Source organism: Sinohyriopsis cumingii, chromosome 8 (genome assembly GCF_028554795.1).
Source record: "Sinohyriopsis cumingii isolate HCF-2022 chromosome 8, ASM2855479v2, whole genome shotgun sequence".
Taxonomy (NCBI): domain Eukaryota; kingdom Metazoa; phylum Mollusca; class Bivalvia; order Unionida; family Unionidae; genus Sinohyriopsis; species Sinohyriopsis cumingii.
The window spans coordinates 74,170,387-74,193,294 of NC_142968.1; the positions used below are offsets into that span (position 1 = coordinate 74,170,387).

The 22,908-nt window shown below is 35.4% G+C and overlaps 1 protein-coding gene across 1 annotated transcript; it reads right to left on the bottom strand.

Annotated features, from left to right (window-relative positions):
* Positions 1–23: 23 nt before the first annotated feature.
* LOC149793818 (uncharacterized) lies at positions 24–18,091 on the bottom strand. The gene is made up of 4 exons (XM_089967824.1): positions 17,435–18,091; positions 10,971–11,228; positions 2,872–3,058; positions 24–942 (listed from the first exon to the last, which is right to left on the bottom strand). Exons 1-4 carry the CDS (start codon positions 17,454–17,456, stop codon positions 762–764), a joined length of 648 nt encoding a protein of 215 aa, XP_089823950.1. The 5' UTR covers positions 17,457–18,091; the 3' UTR covers positions 24–761.
* Positions 18,092–22,908: the final 4,817 nt, after the last annotated feature.

Below are 22,908 nucleotides of genomic sequence, written 5' to 3' on the forward strand. Positions count from 1 at the left end.
GATAAAAGTGACATGAGCAAATGTTAGATTGAGTTTTTTTTTTATTGACATAAACACGTTACACTATTTCAAAGAGAAATAAAAATGTGAAAGTAGCTGAACGTAATTAGATTAGACCCCTTTATTAAACTGTCGAAATTGTATTCACGACGTAAATTGTAGAGATCAATAATTGTTTATATATATATATATATATATATATATATATATATATATATATATATATCTTTGTAAACATTCTTTAATTTTTATTGCAATAAATAGTATTTGATGGCATATGAATTGTGACATATTACCAAATTTCAACAGCTTTATATGTCTGAAAATCCAACACAAGTAGAATTATTTTTAAAATGTGCTTCCATCAAAAGCATTTTCATTGTTTGGCAATATTTAAATCTTTCAGTGTAATATTTTGGGGAAGTGGGTGGGTTGGATTGGTTGGGAGTTGTATTGCCTTGGCTTGACCATCGTATGCATTATGACATGAAATCAATATCGACTAGTGATTCCTTTGGATCGTTCATTGTTTTCACGATATTAAAGCTGTTATCGATACCATGCTTATTAGCCAAATGAATATGGCGCATACAGACCACTAATACTGTTAGTTAAAGGTAGAACAGCGAATGTGAGCAGAAAACGTTGTGACTACATCTAATCCAATATTCCCACGAGATCACATTTTGTCTGTTTTCAATAAATTTCCTCGCCAAGATAATAAAGGAACATTCGGGGAATTTTAGGAACATTTAAATCACTTAATGTCCTGACCACGAGTCACGCCTGAAGGCGAATCCCAGACTCTCAATCATACAATCGGAGGAAAAAGGCACGTGGTATGACGTCGAAGGCACGTGATATGACGTGTCAGTGTCAAAAGCGCGCCAACAATTTAATTGATCACGTGTTGCTGCATGGTTCTCTACAGTTGATGTAGTCCTGAATATTAAAAGAAAATAGAAAGAAAAAATTGTTAATTGTAGATAGAATCAGAAAGAAATGTACTTTTGAGCCCTTGGTGAAGTACTTTAAAACGTACCACCCCCACCCCTTTTGTTTTAAAATTCGGGTCTATTTCGACTCAAATAAAATCACAAGTAGAATATATTTCTTTAAAAACATCATGGCTACAAAAACGAACAAAAGCCAAAATGCCATGGTCGTTTCAAACCTACTTCACTTACATCAACAAATGAAAACATTCTTTGAGCAACTATTCGGAGAGCGAGGAAAGAGTTTGAAATCAAGGGTTGAAAGGCTATCCAAATACCGCATCCATCGTTTAGACACAATAAGTTCTATAAGTGTTGTTCTTACATGATCAGTTATTTTGTACTTAAATTGTATACCAAACGTTTATAAAATATATTCATTAACTCACAGTCCCTGACCTCAAATCGTCTGTAACATTCCACTATTTAAGTAAAGCTGACGCCACAAATTCGCAGTACGCCTCATCAACCGGAATCGTGCCGATCACATAATTTCTGCACAATAGTGAGCTGATATGTGTGCATAGACAAGCCAAGTATTCCAGCATGATTCTGTCAAGGATATACCCATAACAAGGCTGATAAATCAGCCCCTCTCCCGTGATGATATTGATTTTCGGTTTAGGGGCTGATTTCACCTATCCATTAAAACATGCAAAAGTCTGTAGCCAGTTTTGTCTGTTCGCATCGGTATACCTTTTATACACTTACTGGTATTTCTCGCAGATGTGGAGCTACCGTCGCCTGAAGAGTTCTTTTGGCTACATGTACATTGCATTTCTGGAGTAAATCCTATGTTTGGCTACTTGTAAATCCACGCGGAATAGCACAACCGTCTTTCCTGCGGCCAGTTTGAATTTCGCGCTAGATATGGTTGTTACCAAGTACCAGTATGTGTCTAAAGCGTACACATGTTTGTTCCGGAAAGATTTACTTGCAGCAAAATTGTATAGTTCAATGAACTGGTTACATCTGACCCACGCATCGTCCGTCAGTATCAACACAGATTTGGGGTTGATTTATCGGGTTAACCTATAACTGATTTGATAAATAATTTAACTTTTATATTATCACTGGCATTCGACCAATTAAAAGTAGCTGACTGGATTCACCTGTGCATTTAGGGAGAACATTTGCTAAATGTTAATTTTTTAATGTCTTCTGACCTAGATGGCCACTACAGTCTTAGCTGACAGACATTTTAAAATAAAATCAAAATGCAATGTTTTGATGCGAAAGTAAAGTGGAAATTAATTTGTCATCGTTTGAGATTTTAAAGAAGATCCAGAGTAAATCGTGTGTTTCCACGGAAGTTGCCTATCGGCCGTATGTACAAATCATATATATTGTGTCCTACGACAACCAATTAAAGTTATGACATCACAATTAATTACCATATAAGGACCACTAAATATACCCTTTCTTTTGTATTTTCTAGTTCTTAAAAAGACACAATAAGTACAAAAGCTATGTGTCACTGTTATTGTAAATCTCCACGCTTTTTGTAAATATCCCCCCACAGTGCTGCAAACGTCGTGGAGTAACATGAAATTCGTCACACATATTAACATCTATACGTGCATTTAATGCATGTAAAATTCGACTTGTGTTCTAAAATATTTGAAATTTACACTGTAATTGCTATTTTAGTACATTTTTCTTTTGACACCCCACACTTCTCTTTCTGGAACTTGTCTTCTTCATGGTTACTACAGAGCAAGTAAAAATATCACAATTGATGAATTTACTTCTAGCGATTTCGTAGATGACGAACATATATACAGAGGTGGGATATCATTGACAGAGGTGGGATATCGCATTGTCATCACTCAAATGCTTCATTCTTTTGTTAAATAATTTAGATAAATATACTCACTTGATATTGTACATGGCAAAATGGGATTGGTATTTCGCACGTTTCTTCTGTCTCCGTATCTTTCTGTTGGTGTATATTAGATAAGCCAATAATACTGTGATAAAAACACATGCAATACCAAGAAGGGACATTCCAACTATAAGTGGAAACCTCTCTAAAACGAGATTTTGCGCGCTCCCGGTTCCGTCTGGAAATAGAAAACAACAATGAAACCAATAAACAAACAATCAATTATAGTTTTGTGAATGACCATTTATTTATTTCGCATTATTTGTACTGTGTGCAGAGAGGCTACATTTTTGACTGCAAGCCACATTACCATTTCGAGCTCGATGTATTTATCCGCACAGTGCGCATAATTAATGATATAATGACCAGCTCACCACCACTGTAATTAAGCTGCACGTCTTTACAAATCTATCAAAATGTCTGCACGACTAATAACGCCACACTACAAGCATACAGTTAGGTACGCAACACAGAAACACACGACAAACATATAACACAAAAAAGCAGCAAAATAAAACATGTATGCATTCGTGCCAAATACAGACATTTTGTCGGCACTATTTAGTACACAAAATGATGCTATGAATACATATATTGTCCTTGTCAGCCTTTATTTTCCGAACGTTTAATTGATTGCAAAGCAGTTGAATGACAGGCTGAGGAAGCAATCGTATTCCAAATAAAAGTCCCTGAAGAAAAAAGGAAATTTTAACGAGTTGTTTAGTTAGTGATAGAAATGCCTTCAGTGGAGAATGGCAATGCGCATTTATAAATGATAGAAGCAGGAGGAAGGGGTCTAAATATGTATCGATGCGTCGACGTTATTTACTGCTTATGTACAATAAGAGAGTTGAAGTATTCGAATTTACCATGAACAGAAGCCGATCCAGCTTTCTGAATATTTTCACTAGATGGGGTGTTGAAATGAGAGTTGAATACAAATCTGAATGCTCAATTTTGGAGTTTATTTACTTAATTATTTTTTAAAAATAAAATGTCACATGATGATGCCTTATAATAATGCAATAAGCCAACGACAATAAGAGATGGAATACAGTCATTTACGATTGTTTTTAAAAATGTAAGCTGTATACTATATAAAGAGATACGTTTATGCGGGGTAATATGGGTTGAACTTATCAACAAAATATGATCAATATAGATGTTCCAACGTAGACTCGCGTCCATAAATGTCCACAGAAATGTCTCAGAAGAAATATGTATCAATAAAATACATTTTGCAGATAATTTATGTTCCTGTTTAGCAGTCAATTGTTGTCGCGTAGCTATTTAATACGTATATTTTCCCCTTGTCTTGGTAGATTACAAAGCAAATATATTTACATCAGTCGGAACCGGAAATAGAGACCAAGCCTTTTTTGCAGCTCGAGCCATCTGCTGATGTTGTTGTTGTTGTGGGGTTTAACGCCACGTTTCAGCACACGCTATCTATACATGGCGGTCAGTATTAATGGTGGAGGAAGAATCCGGGAAAACCCCCAAAAGAACCACCGACCCACGAGAAGCTACTGGCAAGCTTTCTCACATACCCACATTGGCCGAATCCGAGACTCGAACCCACGCAGACAGAAGTGAGATGGCAGTGATCCGTAACGGACAGCGCTTTAGACCACTAGGCCACTCGGGGCCCCAGTAAATGTGTAATAGGAAAATATGTCAGTGTCACAATGAACAGTATTGAATCATTTATGAAATTAGACTCCAGTGAATAGACAGCATTTATCTACCGTTACAAATTATGTACGATTACCGAGGTATGTTCCCAAAAACCTAAGTTTTTATTTTATATATATATATATATATATATATATATATATATATATATATATATATATATATATATATATATATATATATATATATATATATATAACATCACATTTCTCTAACGTTTGTGTTCATTCATATATAACTATACCCAAAGCTGTTCAAGAAGAGTGATGGACTCAGAAACCCGATTCACTGGTGTGCACGAGCTTATATTTATTAAGGTGAAGAACGAAGTGCCTAGCAACATTTTTGGAAAGAATTTGGAACGGGCAGAGATAACAGAGCTATATCTAGTTGCACAAGGTTGCTATCACTTTACGTATAGGGTTAATCTAGCTAGTTGAACGGTTACGGGAAGACTCGGGCTGATATTCTAAGGTTCATTGTTGATGTGATAGATTCAACCATTACACTGATCCTTAAATTTAAATGCGCAATGCTTGATCAATCATTGCCACAGGAATTACTTATATTGTAATCGAGAAGATTATAAGTAAATATTAATCGTTGAAATAAATAGGTATTAGAAGACAGTCTTTCATTTTAGAAACACAATATCAATTTAACGCAGTCATTTTTGGGTTCGGTAATAGTATGGATACAAACATAAGTATGCGTGTATGTGATTTAGATTTTTAACGTAGCTTTAATATTTTCTTGGTAATATTGCCACGATGTCTGCAGTGTGGCAGTTTATAGTGATGTCTAGCCCTAAAGCATGATGTTGCTGTCACATTATCCTAACACCAGGCCGAACAATCCTGACACTAACGTCTTAATGCTGAGCGCCGAGCGAGGGACCTGCTAGTACCTATTTTATAGGTCTTTGGTATGACTCGGCTGGGGCTCGAATCCGCGACCTCCCTCATCAGATACAGACGCTCTAACCACTTATATGATCTTTAGGATGAACAGACCCATAAGCTGTTAACTAATATCAATAAACTCAGTAAATATGACGTCAGTGAGGTGCGGCTAATTGAGCACGTTAGGGTTGTTCACGGTCATGTGGCTGCACAAATGATAATAGATTAGACGTGGATATTTGATTTTAAATACTGTTTTGAAAATAGTGTATCGTAGCTGGCGTAAAAAGGATTTGTGATTTATGTTCAAATTACCTACAGTAACAATATTTTCAACAACGTACTTGTTTCTATGCTTCATCTATATATCAAGGAGAAGTTTTATTTTTTTCTCATGTTTAGTTTTGATTGAAGCACGTGTGTTTTAAACATGTATAAGGACATAGTAAGAAATTGATATCTGCCATTTGAAGCGGGATGGGTAAACATGGCTGTCACAATTTCAGTACACAAGTTCGTTGCGTCAAATTTTGGCGTAAGAGAACCAAGTGGTAAGTGTGCTGTTGCAAGCTGCTTTTCATTTTACTTTTGACAACGTTTTCCTTGTAATAGCCATGGGGCAATTGTGCCGTCTAACGCACACAGGATAAATGTCAATTACTGAGTAAATAGGACAAGAAATATCAGAACAGTGTAAACGATCTGCGACAAAGATATGGTCAGATTCAGATGTAACAATCTGGGTCATAGCTATGATATTTCATTGTGGATGAGTCAAGTGTAATTCGGATAATAGATTTGACAACATAAAACATGTCGCAGCGGATAACAGCTGAGATCCGGGTCGGCCACATGCCACAGCGTGACGTAAACATGATATAAGGTTGTGTATGACGTTTAGGTGCCATTTGAGTAGAGGATGTAACAACCTTAGACTTAAGTAAGATCTACCGTGGCGTGTGAATTAGGTTGTCATTGGAGATGTGACAACCTGAAACAAAAATATTATATATCGTGGTTGGTACATTAGATGTGATTCGGGTCGGAGATGTGACATGCTAGTCTAAATCAAGCAGCTAAATAAAATTATACCATTTCCTACTGACATATGGCATGTCCATACAACTTATTGCCATATGGCAGGTACATATTCCTTATTGCCATATAGCAGGTCCATATTTCTTTATGCCATGTGGGCGTTCCATTTCTTCTTGCTGTATGGGAGGTAACTCTCTTCCATACGTGCTTTATGAAGTACTGTTATTCCTAGCAACTGCTAGTCGCCGCTTCAGATAAACCAATAACAAACAAAGCAGAGATTGGTGTCCTGTATATTGTACAAAAAGTAAAAGACTATTGGATAGCTATTTTAATCCTTATGGGTTCTTGATTACTAAGCTCATATGTAATATATAATTCGTTGTTGATGCGATCAATATGAGCGATATAAGTAGTTTCAACGATTTCATTATTTGCACTCCAGATTGCAATCTCTGTTCCGATATACTCACTCCAGGCATAGACGTTTCATTTATAAAGTAGTTATTTCATTACAGGCCAGGGATAACATAATTCCTTCAAGTTTTGAAACTAAATGTCTGACATTCAGCTTCATCAAATAAACCGCAATTACGTTTGGCTGGATTGAAGGGTGGCTTTCACATTAAGCAGGAATATTAGTACTCGGGATTGCGTTTGAAAAAGGGTGTGGAATTTATATGTTAACGTATGGTTGTGAGCAGGTAATCGGCTTTACAATTACAGTTTGCATTGACAAGGACTTTGATTCATGCACTTATCGTTTCCATTTTGTAACATTTATGCATTTACACTCAGTCAGAGGACTTAGACTTTGTTCATAATATAGTTTTAAATATTAAATTGATTAAAATGGCATTACTAATATGCGACACTATAGACCTTTACGGGAAGTAACATTACGTTTACATCTGTGGCATCAATGGCATTATATAGGGAACATTGATGTTAAGACTATCTCTCCGCTGAACATGATGGGATCAGAGAAACTCATTAATGTAACATATAGATCTAATCACAGTGTTGAAAAGGTGGGTCTCTATGACTTCAAATGGAAATGGTAATGCCACACATGTCTATAGTTTGACATGACCAGAGAGGCCCACACATGCAACATATGTACCTAAGCTCACTTTTAAAATGATGGACCATATGGGATTGTAATGCTAAACATATACATGGGTTTAACATAATGAGTTTGTATGGGTCTAAGGGTTTGGTATGATGGAGCTGAATAAACTCATTCATGTAACATGTAGACCTAAACATGTTTCTAAAATGATGGGCCTCTATTTCCCAATAAGTGAAATATAATGTTAAAAGTTTTAGATTATATTCAGTACCCACTTTTTAGCACCATGGTCCACCCACTTTCGAAGTACTATCCATTACGCACCTTTAACGTACTATACACACATTTTTCGATTACATTCCAACAACTACATTTTTATTACTAAACAACAAAGACTTTTTGATTGCTATCCAACAACTACTTTTTGATTACTATCCAACGCTCCATACGTATTATCCAAAACGTAGTGACTGAAAACCTCACACCGATTATGTTAAGGAAATGGTGCCGATTGAGAATAAAGTGAAATATGCACACAATATCACCAGCAAATTTGCACCTATGTTTTACTTTGTATTAAGATAGTAGAAATGGATGTTGCGAAGTGATTACTGACTGACCCAATGACTTTGAATAAACGTTGCTTTCGACCTTTCGGCGGTGAGCGGTAAATATTAAATTGGTCGTGAGCACACAACGCTAAGTAGTTATGAGGTGTTACGCTCAATAGGTAACGATTAGAAAGGACATGACCAAGGCACGTAAAGGCTTGGATTATGAATTGAAACGCGAGTGATATCTATTTTGTCATCCTTTCAAGAGAAACCACCTTCAAAACATCTTACTAAATGGGCTAAGGAGACTCCACCACGGCATTAACTATGAAAATACACACAATATTGTCCACACACTATCGAATTTGATCCATGTAATCTCATGTTATTGAATTCATTGGATCCATCACTCATTCTAGTAAAGTCAACGATGTCGTCTTTCAAAGTAGCTAACACATAAGAATCAAAATGTTCAAAACTATGGCCGCTGGTAACATGGACGGCTATCCAATGAATTCATGGGCGATGAATGTAGTATCTGCATAAGCTTTGGATATTAATGATCAAGTGTATCTTTTGCATACACCATTGGATTCTAAGAAGCTTCTTTCGAATTGCAATTCAGAACCGTAATTAAATTTCCCTGGTATTCATTCTTTCACTGATACTGATAAGTCATAAGTTCACACTTGACCCTTTCCTTGGAAATATCTCTCAAGCAAGTCGATGAACGGGAAGTCTCTGCACTCTCTTTCGTGAGCCCTTTGAAGCGTTTCGTTTTCATATAAGTTTTTGGATTTTGGAACTGGTTACACAAGCCTTTATAACACTCTGTCAGAATCTTCTCTTCTGCTATGAGAGTCAATGCATTTCCACATCCTTTCCTAACGCTTGTTCTTGACTCACCATCAAACAGTTATAATGTTGTTTCTGACTAGGATGATCGTTTTGACAACATTATCAATGTTCTGTAGTTAGAGAAACAAAATAAACTAAGTAGAAGAACCCTTACTACTTAATACATTCAGAAACGAAAGACAGTCAATGAAATAAATAAATAAATAAATAACGAATATACGAATATACGAATAAAGTGAACTTTGGTGCTATGACTTCAAACTTCATTGTGGTTCTGACATCACGAAAACAAAAGAAAACTTAAATGTCCGTCTGTCGTGTCGTTTTTATTGTAGGTAAGATAGTAAAATACAATTTAAGAGACAGCGACTTGTGTGTTGGATAGTACGTGTGGAGTGTTAGATAGTAAATGTAAGATGTTGGATAGTCGATGACTGGGTGTTAACCTTCCCTTTTAATTATTTAGTAAGTATGGGGTGTAGTAACTAAAACGGAGTGAAATTTACAAGTGTGCATAAATGTCATTCACAAGGTATACAATTTTTTAAAACTTAACTTTTATTTTAATTTTTGTGTGTTAAATTTTAATTTTTTCATATTGTCCGGACATTTCTCTGTCTTCGCTAAATTCATTAAAACATATTTGTAAAAAAGAATGTATATGTTTTAAATGTCAACATTTATTTGTATTACAATTTGTAGAAAATAAATTCTTTTAAAATTTTTACCTTTGAAAGGAGGATGTCTTTATCAGAGAATCAGAACTCTGTATTAGTTTAAAAATTTAGTATTACTTTTTAGTCTTGAATATATTAAAAAAATTTGTTTTCAAACTCCGTTACAATATATGTGACATTTCCTTTTTTGCATCATCTTATTTGAGTTTCTCAATAAACTGATACATTAACACTGAGGTTGTGTATGCAAATAAGCTAAGTAGGTATATTTTGTTCTTGGTTATACAACTATGTATTGTGGCAGCATCACTTGTGAAAAGACTAGCATCAAGAGAAAATTATAAGTCGTTTAACACAGAAGCTAAATCAACATAGATTCAAAACAGCTGGATTAAGTGAAAGAAAAATATAGCTAAAATGTTTATTTTCATTCAGTTTAGTATGTTAATAAATCAACTGAACATACGGCAATGCCAATGAACAGTATTTTAGACCGTGTTTTTCTCGATAACAGAGAATTTCCGAAGCGATATTTCTTAGGAGGAGATGGATGCTGGCTCTAGAGTGAAGTCCAATTCTCAACACTGGCTCCATGATGTTTTCACTTACCATTGACAGGCATGGACTAATGTTGGAGAGTTCTTATCGCGAAAATGTGATTTGTCGTCATAAATATATGTTTGTGGGATTTCACCGTTAGCTGAAGGTAATTAACCGAAATTGCTGACAGATTTTATATCTATCCTTTAACGCGTGCGGTCAAGAGCTCAGTATCATAAGCTCTAATCATTGACATTTCTTCGTGAAATATTCGGTGATTTTTTAAAAAACATGGTCAAATTTATCAAGGTCTTCATCTTAGTCATATTTTCATGCTTCACCGGAAATAGCTATAAAGTTTTGGGATGCTTGCACCCTTAAATTATTCATTTAAAATGTATTTTTATTAGCTCGAGAAATGGTCAATATATACCTATAATATGGCACTTTTCTATTACAGATACTAACTGAAGATAAATTAAATATCAAACTCGTTGTCATACATTCTATCATATCCTGAAACCAACAGCCATATTTGGTTCTTAAGTGCCATCTCAGGGATTTGCATTCATAATCTTTTGGAAATATTAAACAGTCAGGTAAGTTTGTGTAAATAAACTATGGAATTCAAGTTTTTATAGTACTCTTTCCTGCCAATGCGCGCGCGTACACACACACACATACACACGCGCACGTCTATGCGCCCACACAAATACACACACACGCACTCCTTTCAAATCATTTAGAATCTTACTAGTCAGCTGGCTTGTAAACTGGACGTTGTCGTTCAAAGATTTGGGCAAACACTTCGGTAACGGATTATTCCACTGACCAGTGTCCAGGCAAGTGAGCGTTTTGGCCCCGGTCAGCGTGTGCGATTCTTTTGAAAGACACCCAATATTGACAACGGACCCGGGAGTCACGTTGTAATTGTCAACAGCAAGATCATCGAGATTTTCCTGGATAAGTATTTCCTGCGGTTCAGCAATATCCGGACATTTCACAGATCCCACTGAAAATCATAAGATAAATGGGTTTATTATAAATTATACGCATGATTAAAGGACACAAAAAAGAAACCAAACAAACAAATCTGCATTTGATAACACACGAAGAGGGTGTTTTTACAAACGTTCATAGGAAATGAAACCTTTTGTATTCCTCTTGTTTGCGAAAATAGAACTTGCCTAGGTTAAAATAGGTTATTAGCTAAGTCTGATAGGTTCATCTGTTTGACGTAAAAAAAATCAATGCATAAGAGTTGGGGGATTAAAAGCTAGACGAACGGACGGACAGACTGACAGACAGATATATATATATATATATATATATATATATATATATATATATATATATATATATATATATATATACAGTTCTTCCAAAATCACATCATTGCAATGCAAATTGTGCCGTCCTGCCAAAATCACATCAATGAAATGCAAATAGTGCCATTCCTCCAAAATCACATCAATGCAAACAGTGCCGTCCTTCAAAAATCATATCAGTGCAATGCAAAGAGTGCCGTTCCTCCAAACTTACATCAATGCAAATAGTGCCGTTCCTTGCAAAATCACATTAATGCAAATATTGACGTCCTTTCAAAATCACATCAATGTATATAGTGCCGTCCTTCCAAAATCACATCAATGCACAGCAAAGAGTGCCGTTCCTCCAAAACCACATCATTGCAATGCAAAGAGTGCCGTTCCTCTAAAATCACATCAATGCAATGCAAAGAGTGCCGTTCCTCCAAAATCACATCAATTCAAATAGTACCGTCGTTCCTAAATCACATCAGTGCAAATAGTGCCGTCCTTCCAAAATAAATCAATGCAAATAGTGCCGTTCTTACAAAATCACATCAGTTCTATGCAGAGGGTGCCGTTCCTCCAAAATCACATCAATGCAAATAGTGCCGTTCTTCCAAAATCACATCAGTGCAATGCAAATAGTGCCGTTCCTTCCAAAATCAGATTATCGCAAATAGTGCCGTCCTTACAAAATCACATCAATGTAAAGAGTGCTGTCATTCCAAAATCACATCAATGCAATGAAAGAGTGCCGTTCCTCCAAAATCACATCAATACAAAGAGTGCCGTTGCTCCAAAATCAAATCAGTACAATGCAAATAATTCCGTTCGTCCAAAATCACATCAATGCAATACAAATAGTACCGTTCCTTCGAAAATCACAGTAATGCAAATGGTGCCATCCTTCTCAAATCACATCAATGCAAATAGTGCCGTCCTTACAAAATCACATCAATGCAAATGCAAAGAGTGCCGTTCGTCCAAAATCACATCAATGCAAATAGTGCCGTCCTTCCAAAATCACATCAATGCAAAAAGTGCCTTTCATCCAAAATCACATAAATGCAAATAGTGCTGTCCTTCCAAAATCACATCAACACAAAAAGTGCCGTTCGCCCAAAATCACATCAATGCAAATAGTGCCGTCCTTCCAAAGTCACATCAATGCAAAGAGTACCGTTCTTACAAAATGACATAAAATCAAAGAGTGCCATCCTTCCAAAATCACATTAATGCAATGCAAAGAGTGCCGTTCCTCCAAAATCACATCATTGCACTGCAGCTGGTGCCGTTCCTCTAAAATCATATCAATGCATATAGCGCCTTCTTTCTAAAATCACATCAATGCAATGCAAATAGTGCCATTCTTCCAAAATCACATCAATGAAAATAGTGCCGTCCTTCCTAAATCACATCAATGCAATACAAAGAGTGTCGTTCCTCCAAAATCACATCATTGCAAATAGTGCCGTCCTTCCAAAATCAAATCAGTGCAAATAGTGCCATCCTTCCAAAATCACATTAATGCTAATAGTGCCGTTCCTTCCAAAATCACATAAATGCAAAGAGTGCCGTCCTTCCAAAATCACACCAATGCACTGCAAAGAGTGTCGTTTCTCCAAAATCACATCAATGCAATGTAACGAGTGCCGATCCTCCAAAATCACATCAATGCAAATAGTGCCGTTTCTCCAAAATCACATCAATGCAATGCAAATAGTGCCGTTCTTCCAATATCACATCAATGCAATGCAAATAATGCCGTTCCTTCCAAAATGACATCAATGTAAATAGTGCCGTCTTTCCAAAATCACATCAGTGCAATGCAAATAGTGCCGTTTCTTCCAAAATCTTATTAATGCAAATAGTGCCGTCCGTCCAAAATCACATCAATGCAAATTGTGCCGTTCCTTCAAAATCACATCAATGCAAATAGTGCCGTCCTTCCAAAATCACTTCAATGCAAATAGTGCCGTCCTTCCAAAATCACATTAATGCTAATAGTGCCGTTCCTTCCAAAATCACATAAATGCAAATAGTGCCGTCCTTCCATAACTACATCAATGCAAAGAGTGTCTTTCCTCCAAAGTCACATGAATGCAATACAAAGAGTGCCGTTCCTACAAAATCTCATTAATGCAATGCAAAGAGTGCCGTTCTTCCAAAATCACATCAGTGCAATGCAAAGAATGCCGTTCCTCCAAAATCACATTAATGCAATGAAAAGAGTGCCGTTCCTCCGTAATCTCATAACTGCGGGTAGTGTCGTCCTTCCAAAATCACATAATGCAAATGGTGATATTCCTTCCGAAATCACATCAAAGCAAGGAGTGCTGTTCTTCCAACATCACGTCAATGCATTAGTGCCGTTCTTCCAAAATCACATTAATGAAAGAGTGGCGTTCACACAAAATCACATCAATGTAAAGTGTGCTGCTCATCTAATATCACATCAATGCAAAGAGTGACGTCCTTCCAAAATCACATCAGTGCAAAGAGTGCGGTTCTTCCAAAATCACATTAATGCAAATAGTACCGTTCATCCAAAATCATATCAATGCAAAGAGTGCCGTTCTTCCAAAATCAATTCAATGCATATAGTGCTGTTGTTCCGAAATCACATGAATGCAAATAGTGCTGTTCTTCTAAAATCACGTGAATGCATTAGTGCCGTTTCTTCCAAAATCTTATTAATGCAAATAGTGCCGTCCTTCCAAAATCACATCAATGCAATGCAAAAAGTGCCGTTTGTCCAAAATCAAATCAATGCAAATAGTGCCGTCCTTCCAAAATAACGTAAATGCAAATAGTGCCGTTCCTTCCAAAATCACATTAATGCAAATAGTGCCGTCCTTCCATAATCACATCAATGCAAAGAGTGTCGTTCCTCCAAAGTCACATGAATACAATACAAAGAGTGCCGTTCCAACAAAATCTCATTAATGCAATGCAAAGAGTGCAGTTCTTTAAAAATCACATCAATGCAATGCAAGGAGTACCGTTCCTCCAAAATCACATTAATGCAATGAAAAGAGTGCCGTTCCTCCGTAATCTCGTAAATGCAGATAGTGTCGTCCTTCGAAAATCACATAATGCAAATAGTGATGTTCTTCCGAAATCACATCAACGCTAGGAGTGCTGTTCTTCCAACATAACGTCAATGCATTAGTGCCGTTCTTCCAAAATCACATTAATGAAAGAGTGCCTTTCACATAAAATCACATCAATGTAAAGTGTGCTTCTCATCTAAAATCAGATCAATGCAAAGAGTGACGTCCTTACAAAATCACATCAGTGCAATGAGTGCTGTTCTTCCAAAATAACATCAGTCCAGAGAGTGCCGTTCTTCCAAGATCACATCAATGCAAAGTGTGCCGTTCTTCCAAAATCACATTAGTGCAAAGAGTACCGTTCATCCAAAATCACATCAATGCAAAGAGTGGCGTTCTTCCAAAATCACTTGAATGTAGATAGTGCTGTTCTTCCGAAATCACATCAATGCAAATAGTGCTGTTCTTCCAAAATCACGTAAATTCATTAGTGCCGTTCTTCCAAACTCACATCAATGCAAATAGTGCCGTTCTTCCAAAATCACATCAATGCAATGCAAAGAGTGCCGTTCTTCCAAAATGACATCAATGCAAATAGTTCCGTTCTTCCAAACTCACATCAAGGCAAATAGTACCTTTCTTCCAAAATCACATCAATGCAAAGAGTGCCGTTCATCCAAAATCACAACAATGCAAAAAGTGCAGTTCTTCCAAAATCACGTCAACACAAAAAGTGCCGTTCTTCCGAAATGACATCAATGGAAATAGTGCGTTACTTCCAATGCAAAGAGTGCCGTTCTTCCAAAATCACATCAATGCAAATAGTGCCGTTCTTCCAAAATCACATCATTGCAAATAGTGCTTTTCTTCCAAAATCGCGTCAATGCAAATAGTGCCGTCCTTCCAAATTCATATCAGCGCAAATAATGCCGTTCTTCCAAAATCCCATCACTTGAAATAGTGCCATTATTCCAAAATCACATCAGTGGAATGCAGAGAGGCCGTTCTTCCAAACTCACATAAATGCAAGTAGTGCCGTTCTTCCAAAATGATGGAATCAATATGATTGTTTAGGCACAGGAAACGTCAGTGGAGTATTTCTGAGTAGAGTTTGACAAAAAGTATGATATCCTACCTTTCTGATAAGTTTCTATGTAGGGTAACTTAATTAGAAGATTCAAAATGGCTTCAAATACCAGTAAAAGATAGAGAATTTCAATTTGTGAGAAATATTATAATATTCCTCTCCAATGGAATGAAATCATAACATTGACCCTTCTTAATAGTTTAAATAACTTTGAACAGTTAAAAACATAGATTAAGAATCTATTTAGGACACAATGAATCCAACTTGTCTGCCAAATTGAAAGCAATTATTATCTGTTTTGCTTCGCATTTCTGGTAGACATTTTCTCAAGTTCCATTTATTTAAAGGTTATATATCACATTTAAAATTGGAGCGTGGGGTGGGGGAGGGGCGGGGGCGAGAACAGGTGCACTTCGAATCAAACCTGCTACCAGAGTTAAAAAAATTTGTTTTCTAAAATTGGGCTATATTTATTTTTAAATTTTATGTAAAAATTACATTAAAGTATAATGCTTAATATTTAATAATAAATATAAATTATTGATTTTTAGAAATGTATTGAACTTGCATATTCATATTCATATATATATATATATATATATATATATATATATATATATATATATATATATATATATATATATATATATATGACCTGTGTATTTGCAACTTATATTTGCTATGTATGATTGACGATACACTTAGACCGCCGTCTTGAAGATAATTTTGTACCCTGAAGCAAGCAACACTGTAGAAAATGAAACCAAATTGCTCATATATTCTCAATTTTGCTGCAGATACAGAGAACTAAAATTCAGTAAACAGGTGCAGCTTTTGTAATCTCTTGGAGAAACCACTACTTCATTCATTGAACAAATCAACTGCTTTTTCATGCAATGTAGTCATGAAGAAAATTAAAAAAAATTGTGCAACTTGTATCACCTCTTTAAGGTACCACTACTGTGAGTCTAGTAGCTGCTACTTCAATCTGTTGAAGTTCCAGGAAAATCATCAATAATTGTTCTTGATTTTTCATGGAGATTTGCTGACGATGAAGAACTTTACTTGCATTCAACGGAAAGCAGAATTAAAGCCTAAACATTTAATGAGTTTATCAATTTGGCTTTTTTTATGTGACGAGCAAACTAGTTTGATTTGCAGGAATGATCACTTGTATTACAGTGTCTACTCATTTTGTTTATATGCAATTATTGTCGGAAAATACGTCATATCCTCTTAGAATATACACCATAGCCTGTCAGAAACTACACGATAACCTGTCGGGACATACACATTAGGCTGACCGAAAATACACCATAACCTTTCACTACGCTAATTGTTTTTCTTTTATTTGGTATTCATATTATGGCCTATACCTTAAGCATCAGTTTTCATCCAGATTGTAGCAAAATGGGATATATTTAAGGAGTTTAGCCTGTGTAGTGGTCTCTTTAAGTCTACCCTTTTTCAGGTGGTTCGAGAAATATGGTATACAGTTGTAAGCTTGCTGGTTTCGGACTCATGCTCTGTTTTTCGATATCGAGACTTATGAAACAGCTGTTATTGTAAGGATCTGAGAAAAATACTATCCATTAAATTAAGTATATTATTCCTGTATACAAAATGGCCTACACTTATTGTTATCGGTAGACTTCAATCTGTTGCAATCCTCACGAATGAATCCGAGTGTATGTATTTACATTGCAAGTGGGTTTTAAAGCTTATCAGAGAGAGAGAGAGAGAGAGAGAGAGAGAGAGAGATTGCTACCGGAACTCGAAGTTTGATTCATTATTCCAATTGAACCCGCCAGTAAAGCACGTTTTCATCCATGGTTTTGTTGAAAATAGTCCTTCCGTTTGCACGTCCCTGGTATTTCACGAATATAAATGGTTGTAATTTAATAATGAGATTAAAATAGGCATCTGTACAGCTGAAAATGATTTCATTGGTTATCAATAGACATAAGTGGTCAACAATTTATATTTAAAATGTTTCCAGCAGTATTTCTCGAAATGATATCCACAGCAGATGCTCACGGTGTCTGTGTCAACAGTTTCATGGATTATCAGAAATTTCATTCATATGATAATATGGATATACCACCTCAAAAAAAGATCAATAATTCTAGTACTTTTAGGCATCACAATTGCAGCTATGTGATGCTTTACAATCTGGGTAGTAACACTGATGGTGTGCACATATTGTCCACATCGAATCCACATTGCATGCAGTCCATTACGATACTATATTGCCTGTGTATGCCTGTGCCGAGATTCGTTTTCACGAGTGTTCATAAATAAAAACACACCATCAACAACAAAGCATAAAAGTCTCGTACAGGTCAGTGAAAATACATGTCAGATCGATCAGAACGTAACTCTCCTTGGAAGAGACAATTTGATTAGGTCATTCAATGAGGCTAAAAGGCCATGCACTCCCGCTACCGATGCTTGTTTTAGCAGGTTTATCCATATGAATAAGAAACGAAAAAGTCTTCCTTCACATATGTCGCCACGGGAAAAAAGGACAGTATAGGATTATCATTCGCAGCTTGTAACGATGATCCCTGGCAAGTCTAACAATTCTTTTGACAGTTTTTTTTTTGTATTTAAATGCTATTGTCAATAGACTTATCGGGGTGGGGTGGACGGAGTTGGTATAGCCAAATTAAACATATAGTACGCAATAAATGAACAGTTATAATTAGAAACTTATATAACTGTCATTTAAATATTCACGGACAACTGTTTTGCAGAACATGAATTTATATGAGTTAAAAGAACAAGTTTATATTGCATTTTACGGAATGAGTTATTAAAGAGTTATTGCATTGTAATCGTCTTGATCCATGAATACTAAGCAAGATGCAACGAGCGTCACATTTTTCATATGCACTAGGCCTTGCATACAATGAACGTGACAAACATAACGATGCCATGCAATGGGGACTGCCATATTGGTCTTAGTCTAGTCAACCCGGTTCCTTGACTGACAGGCGTATTAAATGCATACCTGAAACCCGCCGACTATCAAACTTTCCATATCAAAGATAATTCCGAAATATTCCTAAAATTCATAATATATAATAATGTGTTTGCTTACTTAGATTTAACTTCGTTTCATCTCTTACCGCACTAAGTTCTTGAAATATTAATCCGTTAAATTGTATATAATCGGATATCATCAGTTTTCCGTCCTTAATACACGTCTAAATATAATAAAAATTACTTGCCATTAACTACTTTTCCTAAATAAACTTTATGAGTATGCATACGTGGAATCTATGCAGAATTTGCCTTGTAACGATGACAACGGTTGTAGCTGTAGTATGTGGTTCCGCTAGTGTGTTAGGAGACACTAGCTGCCAAGTACGTGTGTGATTTAAATTAACAAAACGACACATTTTAACCAAATTGCTAACTGATCAGGTAAGATATACGAGCAGTAGATGGAACTTTATTCAGTTTTATCGGGTGTCACGATTGTCAATAATTGTGAATATTCACCAAAGTATAGCCCAATATGGATGACGGTGAATATGGCGTGTATTCGTGTATATATCAATGTGCTTTTCTACTTTGGATTCTAAGGTATGTCGACTAGGCCACGTTTAAGTAAAGACTTGACGCTTATTTGTACAGCTAGTTATTTACTTAATACTGTTGAAATAGTGGCAATTTTCTGTATTTATAATAAGTAGTTATTTATGTTGCTTTGTGTATTACATTTGAACAATGGGTAAATTAGTCAATACCGTTGTACAGTGTAGTCATTTCAAAGATATAGGTTGCTTAAGAAACCAGCCAAACTATATGTAGAATTGTGTTATTATTGCCTTCATCATACAATGTTGCTTATGGCCAGTACAGGCCTCCGTACTTTGTTTAAGACACTACTGTCAAGGTTGTTCCGGACTGTTTAGAATCCATTTTTTTGTTGCAAACTGTAAGTCAAGAAAACAGATGATATTCAATTTTTTCATGTTTTACAGAAACGCTATTTCTCCTTGCTACTAAATGGAGTACTAATAAGTGTCAGTGGCATTTCATTTTCAGCACATACTGACTCCATATTGCTGAACATTGCATCACAACTCTGTGGACAAAAATGGAATTTGAATTTTTTATAGCATTGTTTATTCTTTCACACACTCAGTGCTAAATGTTGCAGGATACATAACTGAAAGAAATGGAGAAATCACTATTAACATATTTTGTAGCCATTTTGTTTTTCACAATGAGCTTACCATCACCCACCCACCTGTACTTAATTGTACATTACCAACAGCCCTTGCTACATATTGATTCACATTATTTGCTTTTAACGAATACAATTATCGGATTATTTTTAATCTCACAAACTATTTCCACAAAAAATACATTTTCTATTTGAACGTTTGTGATTTAATAACTGTTACTTAATATTGATTTCCAATTTCTTTCAGTTATGCATGCTGCAACATTTAGCAGTGAGTGTGTTATTTAGCAATATCCGATTGTTGTTTTATTTTTAATTTAAGAAGAATATACACACAATTTTTTAAATGTTTTGTGGGGCTACTCCCTTGTCATTTATCTTTCCGGTGGCCTAGTGATTAGAGCGTCCGCCTCGGATGCGGGTGGTCGTGGGTCATTCCAAAGACTTACAAAAATGGTATTAACAGCTGCCTCGCTTCGCGATCAGCATAAAGAGGTTAGTGTTAGGACTGGTCGGCCTGGTGTCAGTATAATGTGACTGGGTGGACATCATGATACATGTCTGCGGCATGTTGCCCCAGTGCTAGACATCTCCATAAACTGCCACACTGCAGACATCGTAGCGATATGACTGAAACATTGTTAAAGCTACGTTAAAAATCCAAATCACATACACACACACACAGAGGCACAAACACACACACTTATATTTCTAAAACAACAACTACTCCTAGGTCAACAACAAGGGCGACACAAATAACAATATATACTACTATTACTGCTGCTGCTACTACTACTGCTACTACTACTGCTATTAGTAGTATATGATTTCAAGAGCAAAAATAATATTCTTAAAGATAATGTAAATGTTTTAGTGCTACAGCTGGGAACTATTCAAACACACTGTTTATGCAATGGAAACGGATAGACGGCATTTGGCTAGCGAAGATAATACTTCTACTACTATTCCAATAAATACTATTACTAATTCTACTACAATTGCTACAGCTATTACTTTACTACTATATTTGCTACTACTGCAAATCGTACTACTATTGCTACTACTACTACAACTATTGCTACTACTACTACAAATATTACTACTACAACTATTGCTGCTACCACTACAAATATTGCTACTAAAACTATTGCTACTACTACTACAAATATTGCTACTACTACTACTACAAATATTGCTACTACAACTATTGCTATTGCTACGACTAAAACTGCAGCCTTTATCCTAATACTCGTACTAGTTACCAATATTACCTATAATACTACTGCTACTACAAATATTGCTATTGCTACTACAATTATTGCTACTGCTACTACAAATATTGCTACTGCTACGACTAAAACTGCAGCCTTTACCCTAATACTCGTACTAGTTACCAATATTACCTATACTACTACTGCTACTACAACTAATAATATTGCTACTATCTTTATTTCTAAGTTGCATCCTTATGATGCTTAGTCTTTTAATATACGATTAGTGATTATTTTTTAAGTACCGATTTCCGATAATTATATGTTATTATTCCACCGTATCAGTTCCCTACTACTGCTGGTGCTGCTGAAACTACCTCCATTATTCCAGTAAATACTATTACTACTTTAACTAATGTTGCTTCAGCTATTAATATTACTACTACGCTTGCTACTAATGAAAATCGTACAACTACAACTACTACTACCACTACTACTACTAGAATAAAAACTAATACTACTATTTCAACTATCTTCATTTCTAACTTGTTTTCATTTAATATTCAAATTAGTTACGTCTTTACAGCACATTTACAATTATTGATTAAACACTAATTTCCAAAAACGTTGCTAAGTTAATTTTCCACCGTATTACTTCTTCTAGTTGACATTATAAATGCATATATTAGACGGAACATGACAATGCTATATGATTTATATTAGCGCAGACGTTGAAATTTAAACAATTCAGCTAGTCAGTGTTAAATCTACATAACATTATATTTCTTAATATTTCGTATGCAGTTACATGCAACTAGATGTTGATTTTCTTAGCAGGAATAACAAACATATTGTATAATTGTATGTGTGTTTCATCTGTATGTCTATTTATCCATATATATGTCTTGGAAGCAGCTGTATATCTAGTTAAATGATAATCGATTTCAAGTATAGTTGAAGGTAACTGTAATCACGAACCTTTCTAATGGTGAAAATAAAACTTGACTATCATTGATTTTTTATTCAGCATATGTTACCTGTGTAGGATGCTGCACGAGTAGAATATTCAACTGCCCGATGTTGTGGTATATATATATATATATATATATATATATATATATATATATATATATATATATATATATATATATATATATATATATATATATATATATATATATATATATATATATATATATATATATATATGTGTGTGTGTGTGTGTGTATGCAGATGTTTCTTACAGCCAGTATAGTTCCAACTTAATACCTACTACACTCTTTTAATTGAAGTAGTTTATGAATTGTAGGAGTTTTGGGTTGGTATGCTTTACATCCACTACCACCAACACCACCATACCCATTCCACATCTCCATGAAAAACACATTTTACACACTGCTGTTTAAATATTAGTAATTGTTTACAAAGGTCCTCGAGTAGAAAATAGGCATTCGTAATTATGATGAAGTTTTCCTCAAATGGTTATGGTGACCATTTTGTTCACGTGATCTTATTTATAACATGAAATATTTTTCGCCTTCAGTTTTTAAAGTCACTTCACATCAACGATACTGTGATAAGAACGGAGCGGATGATAGAAGAATATCAGGGTCAAAATACTATCTGCCAGGAGATTCAGTGTTATCACTGGTCTTCGAAATTACACAAATGTCCCCATAGAATGTTCGAATCCATCAACGACTGGAAACTTTGTGTGATAAATTAGTCAGATATACTCCATAGTGCAGAGTGTAAGGACGAATGTCACATGCATTAAATTAATTTCCTACTGAATACCGAGCATAGCACAGTGATTAATTTAGGGGGCATCTA

Excerpts from the sequence above, each read along its gene's own strand:
- LOC149793818 (XM_089967824.1), bottom strand. The coding sequence starts at position 17,456 with ATGAATCAAACTTCGAGTTCCG. Across the intron at positions 3,059-10,970 it reads GTTTACAAGCCAGCTGACTA|ACGGAACCGGGAGCGCGCAA; the intron begins GTAAGATTCTAA and ends TTCTATTTCCAG. Across the intron at positions 943-2,871 it reads TTTGCCATGTACAATATCAA|GACTACATCAACTGTAGAGA; the intron begins GTGAGTATATTT and ends TTTAATATTCAG.